A 15,543-nucleotide genomic window follows, 5' to 3' on the forward strand; every position below is an offset into this window, starting at 1 on the left:
CTCGTCTTCGACCCAGATAGTCGAATCTGAACTCGCGCTTACACCTGAGCCTGCTCCATCCGCCCGTGTGAGCCGCGCGTGCCTTAGCCAAGCCGAACGTCTGCGCCTGCCTCCAGCCACGAGCCGCGCCATCCAGTCGAGCCGTCAAGCTATTTTGAGCCACAATCCTATTTTTGTGTCTTTTTTACCTCTTTTGGTAAGTTGATTGGGTTTTGGAATACCCAATTGAGATTAAAATTTTTGGATCTTCAATAATTTATTTTTGGGTTAAATTAAATTATTTCTCTTAAAGAACAGTTTGGACCAAGTGATTTTGGAGCGTGGGATTTCTCCACTTAAAGGCTTATTCATTGCAACCTCGACCTCGGATAAGTTATTTCAACTGAATTCTTGGGTCCTTGGTCGTTTGATGATTAAGTTATGAAAATTGGTGTTTTCTAAGCATTTAGGACTTCATTGCTTGGAAAGTGTGATTTTGCTGTTAGAACTCGTTTGAGCAAATCTCCAAGTAAGAGATTCTACTACTAGACCTATGAATGAAATTAAGAGGTCGCATATATTTTTTAGTTGTGCACATTGATAACTAGATTGTGTGTCCGACGGGATGGTGTCCTTCGGGATCACCGCCTTTTTAGGACTGCGCAGTCCGATGGGATTGCTCGCAGTCAATTGTCTTAGTGTTTCCTCCGGGTACACTACAGACCAGATTTTCCTAGGCATTCCTTTGGGATCACCAAAGACCAGATATGTTCCTCCGAGATCACATGTTGCACGTGTTCGAGAACGTGCCAGTTCTTGGGTACCATTTTCAAGACTCTAATAGGAAGTTAACAGGCACCTAGCGGGACTAGTAGTGGGTCTCTTACTGAGTATTTTATACTCACTCTTTCCATTTATATTTTTCAGACATGGGCAGAGGTAAGGGCAAAGGCAAGCTGGCGAGCGACCAGAAGTGACCGCGGCGAGCCATAGGAATCTTTTGCTTCCGCTTTATGTTATAGTTCAGACTTTAATGTTTGCATTTAGTTTATTCTTTATTTGTTATTTTATTTCTTTAAAATTAGATAGGGTCCGAGTTAGGATTTTATTTTTATACTTATCTCTAAGCACACTTGTTTATGCTTTTAAATGAAAATTTTAAGGTTTTGTTTGGTTTTTTTAATCCAAACTTTACAAATTTTATTTATCTTTTAAATTAGTAATGGCTTCGACTTAGTATTAGGAGTTGGGTCGTTACAAAAACCAATTTGATTTCAACCGTTAAGAAATAGGTTAGATTCAAATTACTTAGATGATCTAACAAACCAAAGGATTGGACAAAGTTAGAAACTTCCATCAACCTTTAATCTTCAAAGCACTGCACAAGAAAGACAGATTAATTCTATCTAAATATTCATGCATTCTATCACAACACACAAGAACAAAATCCTACAATTTAGAATTTTTAAATTTCATTCATCCAAATTCTTATTTTAAATGTGGAAATTACAACCATATTTATACTAAATAAAATATTACATCAAATGTCACAATATTTAATTTTATGACCTTTGAGTTGTTCAAATTGTTGGAATTTGTGTCCCAAAACTTATACTTTGTTATTTGATTCAATTATTGAATGCTATAATCTTAAAACCAATAATCTTTAAGGTCCCGAGGCTATTTACTAGTTTGTCATATATACTTGAACTTTATGTAAAGACATAAACATGGATTAAGTTCAAGTTAGATAAACACTATGGATGCGACCGGCTCCATAGTTAGTACAAACGATGTAATCCTGAATCGTTCATGTAGAGACATGGGAGTGAGGGCATCCTATGTAAATGGTTTGCATAAGACTGGAACCACGAAGTAGTCACATTTAGTTATAACACCGTAAACTATAAACTGACTATTTCAATTATGATGGCCTAGGTAACTTGATCTTAATCCTGAACTAACTATGAACTTCTGTTCATTCGGTAGTATCCTTAGATCTGCATAGGTGAGGGCAGCTGAATATCGCTGGCCCAATAAGCCTCCCATTTCAAGGGTAAGACCGAGTGGATAGCTAGGGATATAGGGTGCAAGATGGAATTCACTTCTACCCACTTCTGGGATAGTAGATAAGTTGTTCCCTTAAGGACTAAATCCAAGTCTTGAACAAGGGGCCCCACCTTCTCATTGGCCCGAGAAGGATTCTAATTTATAGGTTGGACATTAAACCAACTGTTCAATAATGGATCAGTGGGTCTTAAGGAGCAAGATGTAATCTTGAGGGTAAAACGGTATTTTGACCTAGCCAAGATTACGAACAACCTGTGAAGGATCGACTTACTCATTATGGTTATATCAGGTGGACAGAAATATATCTATAGTGAGAGGAGTGCAACTAAGAGTCTTTAGTGGAATGACTCTTAATGTTGATTAACTTTGGTCTAAAAGAGTTTAACCAGTTAATCTCGGATCGTTGGAGCCCATGATCTATAGGTCCATTAGGTTCCCCTACTAGCTCATATGGATTCAACTAAGAACAAGTATGTTGAAGTAATTCGAATTGTTTGAATAATGATAAGAGAGAGAAACTGACAAATATAGAAGATATAAGTCGGTAGATATAAACTTTAAACTTTGTGTTTAAATATGATTCAAATAAATATGAATATAGATTCATATTTAAAAGCTTGAAAAGTTTATAAAATGGTTAAAAGTCAACATGTTGATTTTGAACTTTGACTGGAGTCATATTCAAATATGATTTGAATTATAGAAAAATGAATACGGATTCATACTCGGGAGGTTAGAATTAGTTAAGACGGCAAAAATAGTAAAAATTCAAAAGGTTGACTTTTGACTCAAAAAAGTCAAAGTTTGACTTTTGACTTAAGTTGATCAAATGACCAAAATGCCCCTTTGATTAATTACTTTATTAATTAATGATTAATGGGCAATGTGGCAACTAATTATGAATTAAAAGCTACTAATTTCATTAAACAGTTAATGAATTGATTAGGTGTTGATAAGATATGAAATAATTTACTTGCAAATTTGCATGTAAATTTCTTATAAAACTTTTCATTACCGAATGAGAAAAGAATGAGGTTTTCTCTGAAAAACACCTAAATGATTGACTCTCATCTCTCTCTAAAATTCTCTTCGCATAACCGAGTCCCACAACTCCGTTCTTGGTCCTTAGCATAGTAGGTCAGCTTGGTGGTTGTCTTTGCTCGTGATTTTCAGGAAGAGAAGAAGTCTTGGATCAAATAAAAAGTTGAGAACTACAAAGGTAAGCTCATCGTTTACCTTCCTCTCTCTTCGTTTAGATTTATCGCATGGTAGTTGCATGTTAACTTTTAAATCGTTTAGATGCATATAGAGTAAAGCATGATCTTTTCCTTTCCGTTGCAGCATGTCTCTATTGTTTGGTTTTTCCATCACAAATAACTTTTCAGCTTCCAAATATTGCATCTCTTCAACTTCTTCATTTGATTCAATTCTAATTTCTTGGTTCGTATCGTATTATGTACTTTGTTGTATATGTATATTGTTAGCTGTCAACAAAAGTTACATTTTTTAAGGCCGTAATATTTCTTCACTTGATTGTGTATTTCTATTGACCAGGTAAATTTTCACTTAGAAATTCTCCATGGAAAATTTATTTTTGTATTTGGTGCTTAGAGAATAGGTTTTTTCTTCTTATGTTTCATTGTTTCAAAAAACACTATCATCTAAATTTCATTTCTTAAATAAAATCGAAAAAGCTCTTGAATAGTTAGACTCAATTGGAACATTTTTCTCTAGAGAAGACGATATCAATTTCTTAATTACCATTTTACAACTTTATAATTAACTTGACAGGTATACTTACATTTTATACCAAGTTTTTCGCACCATACATGGTGAAAAAAAATTCAAATTTTAACATCTTAGTTGTTTCTTTTCGACATAATAATAACAATAATAAATAAATAAATAAAACACATCCTAGTTGTAATTATGTCATCAAAAAAATTGTCAATTGTGATTATTCATGAATTGATTTTGGTTAATTTTTTTAAAGATGAAAACAAGAAATAAAAAAAAACAAACAAAACAAAAGACTAAAATAGGCTTTAATTATGTAATTACAACTGTTTTCTCCTCCGTAAAAAAAAAAAAAAAAAAGACCATTCCTCTAAATTTCATTTATATATATGTACTGAACAAATGACCCATAGGACACAATATTGGGTAAGAACAAAGAAATTAAAATAGCCAATAACTCTTGTCTCATTACTGTCTCTCATTGGAGTTCTTTTGTTCACTATCAATATGGCATCATCTACTGATGTCGTTTCCATCATCTGTCCAAAAACCTCAAATCCACCATTTTGTTCAAGTGTGTTGAAATCTGCAGGCCCTACAGATTTAAAAGGCTTGGCTGTATACACCTTAAACCTTGCCCATACAAATGCTCGCAAATCTCTGACCTTAGCCAACTCACTAGCAAAAACCACCCCCAATCCTCAACTTAAGCAGCGATATTCGTCTTGTGCTGAGAGCTATGATGAAGTTGTTGGTGATATTGAAAATGTCCAAAAGGACTTGGCACTTGGTGACTTTAACGCTGTCAATATTGTAACTTCTGGTGCCATGACAGACATTGACGACTGTCAAGATAAGTTCGTGCAACCACCAAAGAATACGTCGTTGCTTTTAAAGAATGGGAAGACTCTAAATGATATATGCAGCATTATTTTGGTTATATCCAATCTTCTTTGAGGGCTATGTACTTGGAGATTTTAGTTCTGTTGTACTTATTTATTTTTCTTATTAAACATCATTTTGTTTCCTATTTAAGTTTTTAAACCCTTTCTAATCAAAATATTCAAATGTTTTAAGATCTTTCTACTTTAAAATTCTTCAAATTTTAAGATCTTTCCTAAAGACTCTTTTTTATCCTTTAGAAAATTTGTCTCTAATGTTATATTTTTTTTCATGCCTTTCAAACTTTCAAAATTTAATCTATAATTTCATAAGGTTTTCCTAATCAATCTTTTCTAATAAGGTTATGAAAGATCTTGGAGAATACAGCAGCCAAAGTACCCCTTGGAGATCAATCAATAAAATGGTTAAGAAATCAAGTATCGTCATCTCTGGAGATAAAATGTAAGAATTGAGTCTAACCTATTCAAGACTGTTTTGGATTTTATTGAATGAATTAAATTTAGATGTGACATGTTTTCTAAAATAATGAAACATAAGAAAAAGTTAAAGTTTTAAATTCAAGGGACAAAGATGTTCAAATGTATTGATTTTCTTAATAATTTCGTTTAAACATCGTAATATGAGTTTTGGTTCTATAATCATTAGAATGCATATTTGGTTTTGGAATTGTTTTGTTGCTTACATTTCGTTTGAGGAAAAGATAATATGTAACTATTGTGTCAATCTTTTTCAATTAAATTAGTTCAAAAACACGTGCATGAATTCATGTGAAATCTCTAAATTCAAATTATTTTTAAAATATAGATTTCTTTAGCATATAATAAATAAATATTATACAATATTTAATGCTATTTTAGTTACCATCCACTTTTTAAATTAGGTAACGTAACAAATTTTATTTTAATATTCTCTGATCATCTGAGAAAAGGAAAGAAATTCTTCTATCTAGTAAAGGGTGATTTTTTTTTAATAAGGACAAAATGGTAGTATGAAAAGAAATTTAAAAGATGAGACAAAATTGTATCCGATTTTGGACTTCCGAACATTTATTATAATAATAATAATAATAATGATAATAATAATAATTATTATTATTGTTATTATTATTATTTAAAATTGGAAAGTAGATGCACCAATTTAACCATTAGAAGAAAAGTCAAAACTTTGTTATTTGTTTAAAAAATGTATAGCTTATTTCAAAGGTTACAATTTTAATCTCTATTTTTTATAAATAGTTTAAAATGCACCCATTAAATAGAAATTTTATAAATTTTTTAATGAAATTCAAGTTTTTGTGACCCAAAACATTGCTATATTTCTTAAAAAATATGTTTTCGCAAATGAAAAAACGAAGTTTATAAATTAGAAATGAAATAAAAATAAAAATTGTAAGTTTAATGTAACCTGATCCTTGTCCTACAATTTGATTGAAATTTAAATTTTAAATTAGATGTAAAATGCTGCATTTCCTTCCTTTGTTGTCGATTCTGAATATTTCTACTGTAATGGCAGTTTTACTTTTATTTTTTGTCTTTCTCAACCACATGCAGTTGTCTTCTTGTCATCTTTCAGTGAAGAAATGTTTTGTTGTTGAAGTATCCAGCAAGGCTTTGAAGCAGTTTCGAACCCAGTCCAACGTGTCAGGTGTGATGTCCACGAAAAAGGACTTATGTTGACATACCTCAGTCAGCCACATTCAGATGAAGCTTGTTTTACTATCCAAAGATAGTATGAACTCTTGGGTAGTTGTTCGATAAAAGCCATGGGTATAAAAAGAGTAAAAAGAGAGAAAGAGTAAAAAGTTGAGAGGTACCTTTTTTGGGAGGCATCTACTACTTTAAAAGGAAAGTTTGTAACTGCTATTGAATTGGACCGAAGGAGTTAGGTGAAGAGAGTAGCCTTCAATGAGTTCTGATGACATAGATCTAGTGAACGGCGGCTGCAGTTGACTTGGTTTATTACCAAGTGTTAGTCAAACTTCAATGCACTCTAGTTTGAAGGATGGCCAAACTCCAAGTGTAGTCGAGTTGCAGATGGATTTTGTTGAGACAAAAAATTTATTGTAGCAGGAGCCATTCAGAAAAGATACTTTGTAACGACCCAACTCCTTATACTAAGTTGAAGCAATTACTAATTTAAAAGATAAATAACATTTGTAAAGTTCGGATAAAAACAAAACAAAACCTCAAAATTTTCATTTAAAAGCATAAACAAATGTGATTAGAGATAAGTATAAAAATAAAATCCTAACTCGGGCCCTATTTAATTTTAAAGAAATAAAATAACAAATAAAGATAAAATAAAATGCAAACATGAAAATCTGAACTATGACATAAAGCGGAAGTAAAAGATCCCTATGGCTCGCCACGGTCACTTCTGGTCGCTCGCCAGCTTGCCTTTGCACTTACCTCTACCTCTGCCTGACAAATAGAAATGGAAAGAGTGAGTATAAAATACTCAGTAAAGGACCCACTACTTGTCCCGCTAAGTGCCTGTTAACTTCCTATTAGAGTCCTGAAAGTGGTACCCAAGAACTGGCACGTTCCCGAACACGTGCAACATGTGATCCCGAAGGAACATAACTGGTCTTCGGCGATCCCAAAGGAACGCCTAGGACAATCTGGTCTGTAGTGTACCCGAAGGAAACACTAAGACAATCGGGCTGCGAGCGGTCCCGTCGAACCACTCGAATCATGTCTATGTCAATGCCAGACTGGCGGTCCCATCGGACTGCACAGTCCTAAAAAGGTGGTGATCCCAAAGGACAACCATGCAGGTACGACTCTAATAGGATAAGCTAACATACACCCTAATCATAACATGCACGTAACAAATCATCATCACATCATCAAGTCATGTCATAACATCATGTCATATCATATCGCCATGTCATATCATATCATCATTAATTTTCCATGTCGTTATGCAATCTAGTTATCAATATGCACAACTAAAAATACATGTGGCCCTTAATTCCATTCGTAGGTCTAGTAGTAGAATGTCTTTTGGAGATTAGCTCACAGATGAATTTTCCTAACAGTCACGATCAAACTCCTCAATAGTCAATTCCCATAGTTGAAAAATGTTTCTGATTTAGCCTTGGTTTGCGAAAATCTTCGGTTCAATCCCCCAATTGACCAAAATAAGTAAGTGGCTCAAACGGTTAAGAAAACAGGGGTGGCTCAGCTAAGCCTGTAAAGCGGCTCGGGTTAAACGGCTGGCGCAGGAATGCAACTCGGGTAAGGCACGCGCAACTCACATGGGCGGCTAGAGCAGGCTTAGGTAAAGGCGCGGGTGCGGGTTCGGTTTGTGGAGAAGAGACACGGGTCAAGTTCGGCTGTCTGGGTCGAAAGCGCGTGCGGCTTGGGTTACGGAGAAGAGACGTGGGTAGGGTTTCGGTTTGCAGAGACGCGGCTATCGGCTGACATTCGACAACGACGACAGCTAGTTGTTCGTTGGCAGCTACTCCTCGGCCAGACGATGCGGCGAGGCTCCACGTGAATGACTTGAAGACGCAGCTCTGATCCACGCGTGACGACTGGCACGGGAATGAACCGGTTGAAACCGATAGGCTGAAACTCGATGGCGTATGACGGGCTGCGGGTCGACGCCATTGATAGTACGGTGTAGGCGACGACGAAACCGACTCGGACGACGAATGGAGGACGGTATGAGGAAGGCTGCGACGGCTGACGACGACAGTGGAATGGCGGCGGCGTTTAGGGTTTCTAAAAAAAATTGGGTTTCCTTTGTGCACAGGTCCCGATGCCTATTTAAACATAATTTATAAACCAATATTATTTTCTCTTTCCTTTTCCTTATTTTATTTCAAAACAAACAAATCTTCTCCCTCCTCATTTAAATCTCACCAAATCTCCCTTTTATCTTCTTTTTATCTTTTCCCAAATAACTCACATAATCTCTATCCTCAACCAACCAATCATCTTTATCTTATCAAATTTTCATAAGTCATTATATTATTCTCACAATACAATTGTTATGTTCTTAAGTCCAAAATACCCCCAAACATATATAACCAAAACAAACATAAATTCCAACTTAACAAAAATTTGATATTTTTCAATTATCCAATAGAACCAAATCTTCATAAGATAGAATCTTCAACATTTAAATAACACCCAAAATCTCAAAATTATACTTAAGATAATAAAATTAAATTCCTAAATTTTTGGGGCGTTGCAATCTTTCCTCCTTTAAAAAACTTTCGTCCTTGAAAGTTTAATCCTCGAACAGCTCCGGGTACTGAGCTTTCATGTAATCTTCTCTCTCCAAAGTGGTCTCTTCCACTCCGTGGTTTCGCCAAAGAACTTTGACCAGTGCAATTCCTCAACTACGGAGCATCTTGACCTCCTTTGCCAAAATCTCAACAGGTTACTCCTTGTGGCTCAAGTTCTCATTAATTTGCAATGGCTCGAAGTCAACTACATGCGTCGGGTCTACGACATACTTCCTCAGCATGGAGACATGGAATACATCATATACTGCAGAAAATTATGGGGCAACGCCAAACGGTAAGCTACATGGCCAATCCGCTCCAGTATCTCAAATGTCCCTACAAAACGTGGACTTAGCTTCTGTAACGACCCAACTTTTTATACTAAGTTGAGGTCATTACTAAAAAGAAACAATGACAAGAGGCACTTTTTGAAATGAGGGAAGACTAAATTTTTATTAAAAACAGAATACTGAAACACTGAGACATAGACGCGGAAGCAAAACTGAGTTCCCATATGGCATGTCACGGATCCTTCTCTGTCGCTTGCCAGCTTTCCTCTACCTTTACCTTCGCCTGAAATATTAAACATAGAAAGAGTGAGTATAAACATATACTCAGTAAGGGAACTACTAGTCCCGCTAGGTGTCTGTTAACTTCCCATTAGAGTCCTGAAATGTGGTACCCAAGGACTGGCACATTCCCGAACACGTGCAACATTTGATCCCGGAGGAACATAACTGGTCTTCGGTTGTAAACACCATTTCCGTTCTCCTTTTATATTAATATTTCCTTAGTTGTGAAAAACAAGTTAAATTTAATTGCCAAGTAATTAAAGTCTATTTGTTTTAATAATGAAATTGGAACAATTTTAGTTTTGGGATAAGACTTAGAAATTTGAATGTTGAAAGAAGAAAACTAAGGGAGAAAAGGCTAAGGTTAATTTAGAGAAAGGGGCATAAATGTCTTTTCTTAAGATCTTTTATTATTAAGTAAAAAAAAGAAAAAGAAAGAAAGAAAGAAAAGGTTTTTCTTCTTCTTCTTCTTCTTCTTCTTCTTCTTCATTCTTCTAGAGAGAGAGACCGACGACTTTCCGCCTTCCATTCAAAAATCTCTTCCTTCACCTCATCTACGTCTATCTTTCCTTCAAACCGACGCCATCACCAAGCTTGAATCATCGGAAGACGTCTGCATGCTGATGGAACCCAGTCGACGCCTTGCTTCTCTCTTTCAGCTCTCTGTAGTCAATGCAAAGGCGCATTGACCCATCCTTCTTCTTCATGAACAACACTGGTGCTCCCCAAGATGACACACTGGGTCGACTGAAACCCTTGTCTAGTAACTTCTGCAACTGCACCTTCAGCTCCTTTAGCTCAGCTGGAGCCATTCTGTAAAGGGCCCTCGAGATTGGAGCAGTGCCTGGCTCTAACTCGATGGCGAAGTCTATCTTCCTGAACGTGGAAGTTCTGGAAGCTCATTAGGGAATACATCAGGGTACTCCCTTACCACTGGTTCAGAGGACAAGGAGACTTCTGGTTCTCTGGTATCTAATACGCTTGCTAAGATGCTCCAGGTACCATAGCTGATTAGTTTAGTAGCCTTCATAGTTGAGATGACCTTGGGTATATATACGATTCCTGCCCTCTTAAATTTGAAACTAGTCCTAAATGGAGGGTTAAAAACGACTTCCTTACGAAAACAGTCTATACTTGCATGGTTAGCAGACAGTCAATCCATGCCTAGGATTACGTTAAAATCCTGCATGTCTAACACTAGTAAAGTCACATATAACATCTGGTTTGCTATCTCTATCTGACATGTCTTTATCTTATCTTTAGACAACAAAACCTCCCGAGATGGAGTAGAAACAGACAAAACACCACTCAACGGTTCTACCTCTAAACCAACATGCTGAACAAACACAGAGGATATGAACGAATTGGATGACCTGAGTCAAATAGCACAAAAGCATAGTGCCCCAAGATTGGGAGCGTACCTGTCACCACTGTACCAGCTCGCTTGGCCTCCTGACGAGTAGTGGCAAAATCTCTTCCCTGCTGGGAAGCAGGAGGCTAGTGCGGGGTAGTCTCAATGAGTTTTCAAGGACAAGCGTCAGCGGTATGTCCTAGTTGCCTGCACCTGAAGCCAACTCAACTCCCAACCAAGAAACAACCTTCATGAACTCTCCCACAGCTAGGACAAACGGGTAGCTTTTTCAAGGTTCTCCCGGCTGCTGCAATCTCCTGACGATGCCGTTGGAAGATACCTCCTGACCTTAGATTTCGCTACGGTGTCAAGTCAGGCTGCGACTCAACCTTCTTCTTCTGACCAAGGGCTGACCCCCTATCGGCAGCCTTAGACGGATCAGCTCTCTCATGCAAACTCAAGTCTAATGCAAGGTGTAAAGCATAAGCATGGGTAGTTGGCCTGAGGGCTCGCACGATACCCTGGAGATCTAGTCTGAGACCTCTGACGAACTTCTTGGTCCTGGCGTCTTCATCCTTTACAACGTCAAGGGCAAAACGGGAAAGCATGTCAAACTCAGCATCATACTGCTCCACCGTCATGTCGCCTTGCCCCAAGTTCAAGAACTCTTGTTGCTTCGCGTACTTCACGTTGGCATAAAAGAACTTAGCATAGAAGCTCTCCTTGAACTGCTCCTAGGTTATCTTACTGACATCTCCACCCAGCATCCTTTCGGCAGTCTCCCAACACGCGGCGCCTTTATCCTCCAAGAAGAACACCGCCATTGAACTTTATGGTCATCAGGGCATTTCATGTACAAGAAGTGTCACACCCTCTCCCGAACCACCTATTGTCTTAGCCCGAAAGACGGCGTGAAGCCAACAGACATCATCTCCTCTAACGATCCCTGCTGACCCTACTGAACGTTAAGCCCGATAAACATACCAATCTTAGATAAAGAATATTCAACATGGAACACCACAAAGATGAAACTACGAAAACCTTCCCAACATACATAAGATGCAGCCCTGACATCACTTGGTTTGTAAAATAACCTGATATAAACATCACGACCAAAACCTATACAACTAGAGTTTTATGACCATGACCTCCAGGACGATATTATTTAAACCTTAAAAAACATTTCAACATGAACAAACTCAAAATACAACTCCAACCACGTACTGGAGTTTGATTTGGAACTTTCAGCAGACGTCGGCAGTGTATCAGGCACCGGGAGCTCAATCTCTACCTGAAAAGTGGGAAACATTTTGAAAAGAATGAGCTACGAGGCCCAGTGAGTGACTAAATTTAAAACTCTAAATACAGACGTTTAAACATGTGATAAACCTTTAGACGTATAAATATGTTCAAACAAAGCATTTAACATAAACGTGTAATAAATAAGGATTTCTAAAATATCTTCCATTCTTACATTTTATCTCCAGAGATGACGATACTTGATTTCTTAACCATTTTATTGCTTTATAACTTGATGGGTATACTTACACTTTACACCAAGTTTTTGGCATCATACATGGTGAGAAAATTCAAATTTTAACATCTACTTAGTTGTATCTTTTAAATAAACAAATTAATAAATAAAACCCATCTTAGTTGTAATTATGTCAAGAAAATTGACAATGTGATTGTTCATGAATTGATTTTTGTTAACTTGTTGAAGATAAAACATACAAACAAAAGGCTAAAATAGGTTGTTTAATTATGTAACTAACAACCTTCCTTTCTCCTCCCATAAGGAAAAAACCGTTTCTCTAAATTTCATCCATATATATATATGTAATGATCAAATGACCCACATCAACGAGGACACAATATTAGGAAAGAACAAAGAAAATAAAATGGTCAAAAACTCTTGTCTCATTATTGTCTCTCTCGTTGGAGTTATTTTGTTCACTATCATTTCAAATGTGGCATCATCTAACGACGTCGTTTTCACCATTTGTCCAAAAACTTCAAACCCGCCATTTTGTTCAAGTATGTTAAAATCTGCAGGCACTACAGATCTAAAAGGCTTGGTTGTATACACCTTAAACCTTGCCCATAGACACGCTCGCAAATCTTTGACCTTAGCCAAGTTACTTGCAACAACCACCACAAATTCTCAAATTAAGCAACGATATTCGTCTTGTGCTGAGAGCTATGATGGAGCTGTTGGTGATATTGAAAATGCCCAAAAGTACTTGGCCATTGGTGACTTTAATGGTGTCAATATTGTAACTTCTGGTGCCATGACAGAGATTGACGACTGTCATGATAAGTTCGTGCAACCGCCAAAGCATACATCGTTGCTTTTGAAGAATGGCAAGACTCTAAAAGACATGTGCAACATTATTTTGGTTATATCCAATCTTCTTTGAGGACTGTGTACTTTTGAGATTTTTATCAAAGAATAATATGAAGTTTAATTTTCAAAATATTAACATCACAATGTGATCGCCAACGAGTCCTCTAAACCGGTCATACAATTGTTTGCAAGCACCTTCATCTTCGACGCTGTCTCTCTCCGTCTTGTGTACCCGGGTGGTCGCCGGCCGCTTCAGCCCTTAGTTGAGCGAGCCATCCCTCTATTCCGTCGTGTCATCGTCAGTCGTCCGCGAAACGCCACCACCAACGCAACCTTAAGAGCCAACCTCCGCCCACCTACAAGCCGAGCCAAGCCGATCAAGTCGAGCCGTACCTGGGTCGTGAATCCAAGCTGAGCCGTAACGAGCCGCGAGTTGAGAACCGAGCTGTAAGTCGAGCCGAACTAAGCCGTAAGCCAAGCCCAATCGAGCCACGAGTTGAGCCGAGCTTAGTCGAGCCTCCTCCCAAGCGAAGTCGACTTTCCAAGCCAATCTCCTTGTTCAACGAACCACTTAAGCCATTTCATTCCTCATTGAGTCCCGGTGAGTTTTGGCAAGAACAACGTAAGAAATTCATAACGATTTCTATAGTCTATGCGGGTTTAAATATCAGATTATAATGTTGGACTTATTTGTTGGGTTAACTGTTGATCTTCTGAAGGTGTTAGAGAGGTGACGCTCGAGTTTTGGGGTTTTACGGCAAACGCAGTGGGAGCCAACTCTCCTCTACTTGGGTAAGTCGGTAGATGTTGCTTTGGAACATTTTGTAACACTTATATACATTCTTGACTGATTAAAGGTGACGTGATCGTTAGTTGTAGCCTATGTACTTATATACGTTAATGAGTTGTTCTACTGATGGGTACTGATACCCTGATATTCTGTGTATTGTGGTTATGTTGAGGGGCTATGCTGTTAACTGGAATAGTAATGTCGATGGATTATGAAAATCTTAATGTTATGTAAAGTTGAAGTCTGTTATCAGGATACTTGTTACGGAGTTATGTCATGGAGGGACTAAGAATTCGAAAACCTCATGTGTAGATTGTGTATTCGTCGTTGAACTGTGATGTAGACTGGATACGACTGTTATGCATAATATGGACGTTATGCATAACATAGATTACCTGTAGATGTGTTAGAGTTTGAACTGAGACGAAGTACCGTCAGGTGAATTTACAACATGATGATTTGACTAGTTGACTGGATTTGAGGAAATGTCACAATGACATGTGAATTAGATCTACACATAGTGACTGAGGAGACAGTTGATTAAACCTAAACTGTCTGACTGCTAAGCTTATAACTGAACCATTAACTTGAACATTACTGTGATGTGACTATTGTAGACGGTTTAGTATGAACTGAGGAGTAATGGTTAGCTTTATCTATGGGGTAGCGTACCTTACAGGCACAGTGTCCTTCGGGATTTCTTGACTGATATGCGTATCCTTTGGGATCACTCGACTGATATATGCATCCTTCGGGATCACGAGATTCATATGTGCATCCTTCGGGATCACTAGACTGATATGTGCATCCGACGGGATCACTAGACTGATTAATGTATGCGTTTTATGGAACCACTAGATTTTTTATGTAGGGTACCCCTTAATAGGAAGCTAACTGTTATTACCCTAACGGGCCCAGTAGTGGGTCTCTTACTGGGTATATTTTTATACTCATCCTTTTTCTCTTTAACTTTTCAGGTAAGGGTATGACGAGAGTCAAACCGACGAGGGACAAGAAGGATGTGTGAAGGCCATATGGACGCGTCTAGTTTCTTTATGCTTCCGCTGACATATTTGTTAATTTCTATTTCTTTTGAGTATTGAAGGGAGTCATGGTTAGAACATTTGATTGGTTGTTTTGTTTCGATGGTTTTGTGAACTATATTTTAGAACTTTTGGAAACGTGATTTAAAATAGGGCCCGAAACTATTTTTGTGATGTTGTGAACGTTTTTAATGAATCGTAAACAGGTCTTTTATGAGTTTGTGCGTTTTACTGTGAGTCTAGCAATGAGTGATGATCCCAGCTTAGTCTAGAAAGTTGGGTCGTTATAGTTGATATCAGAGCCTAAGTTTTAGGTTCTGAAGACTGACTTATGATGTGAGTCTGTGTTTTGTGTCCCTATGTCTAAAACGGTCCTTCGTCACTTGCCAGGTATGTTTCTAAGATACAAGTTTATGTATATATATGAATTTGCCTCTAGTAAAGTAGAACTACACGAATGTTATGATTTGATTGCGAAGGATTTGATGGTGAAATTTAGGAAAAATGTCACCAC

General features: G+C 37.4%; 1 protein-coding gene across 1 annotated transcript; it reads left to right on the forward strand.

Moving 5' to 3' along the window:
• The first annotated feature begins 4,293 nt into the window (after nucleotides 1-4,293).
• Nucleotides 4,294-4,743, forward strand: LOC103504380 (pectinesterase inhibitor-like). The gene has a single exon (XM_008468759.2). It carries the CDS (start codon nucleotides 4,294-4,296, stop codon nucleotides 4,741-4,743), a length of 450 nt encoding a protein of 149 aa, XP_008466981.2.
• The last annotated feature ends 10,800 nt before the right edge of the window (nucleotides 4,744-15,543 follow it).

The sequence above is a fragment of the Cucumis melo genome, chromosome 3 (assembly GCF_025177605.1).
Source record: "Cucumis melo cultivar AY chromosome 3, USDA_Cmelo_AY_1.0, whole genome shotgun sequence".
Lineage (NCBI taxonomy): Eukaryota > Viridiplantae > Streptophyta > Magnoliopsida > Cucurbitales > Cucurbitaceae > Cucumis > Cucumis melo.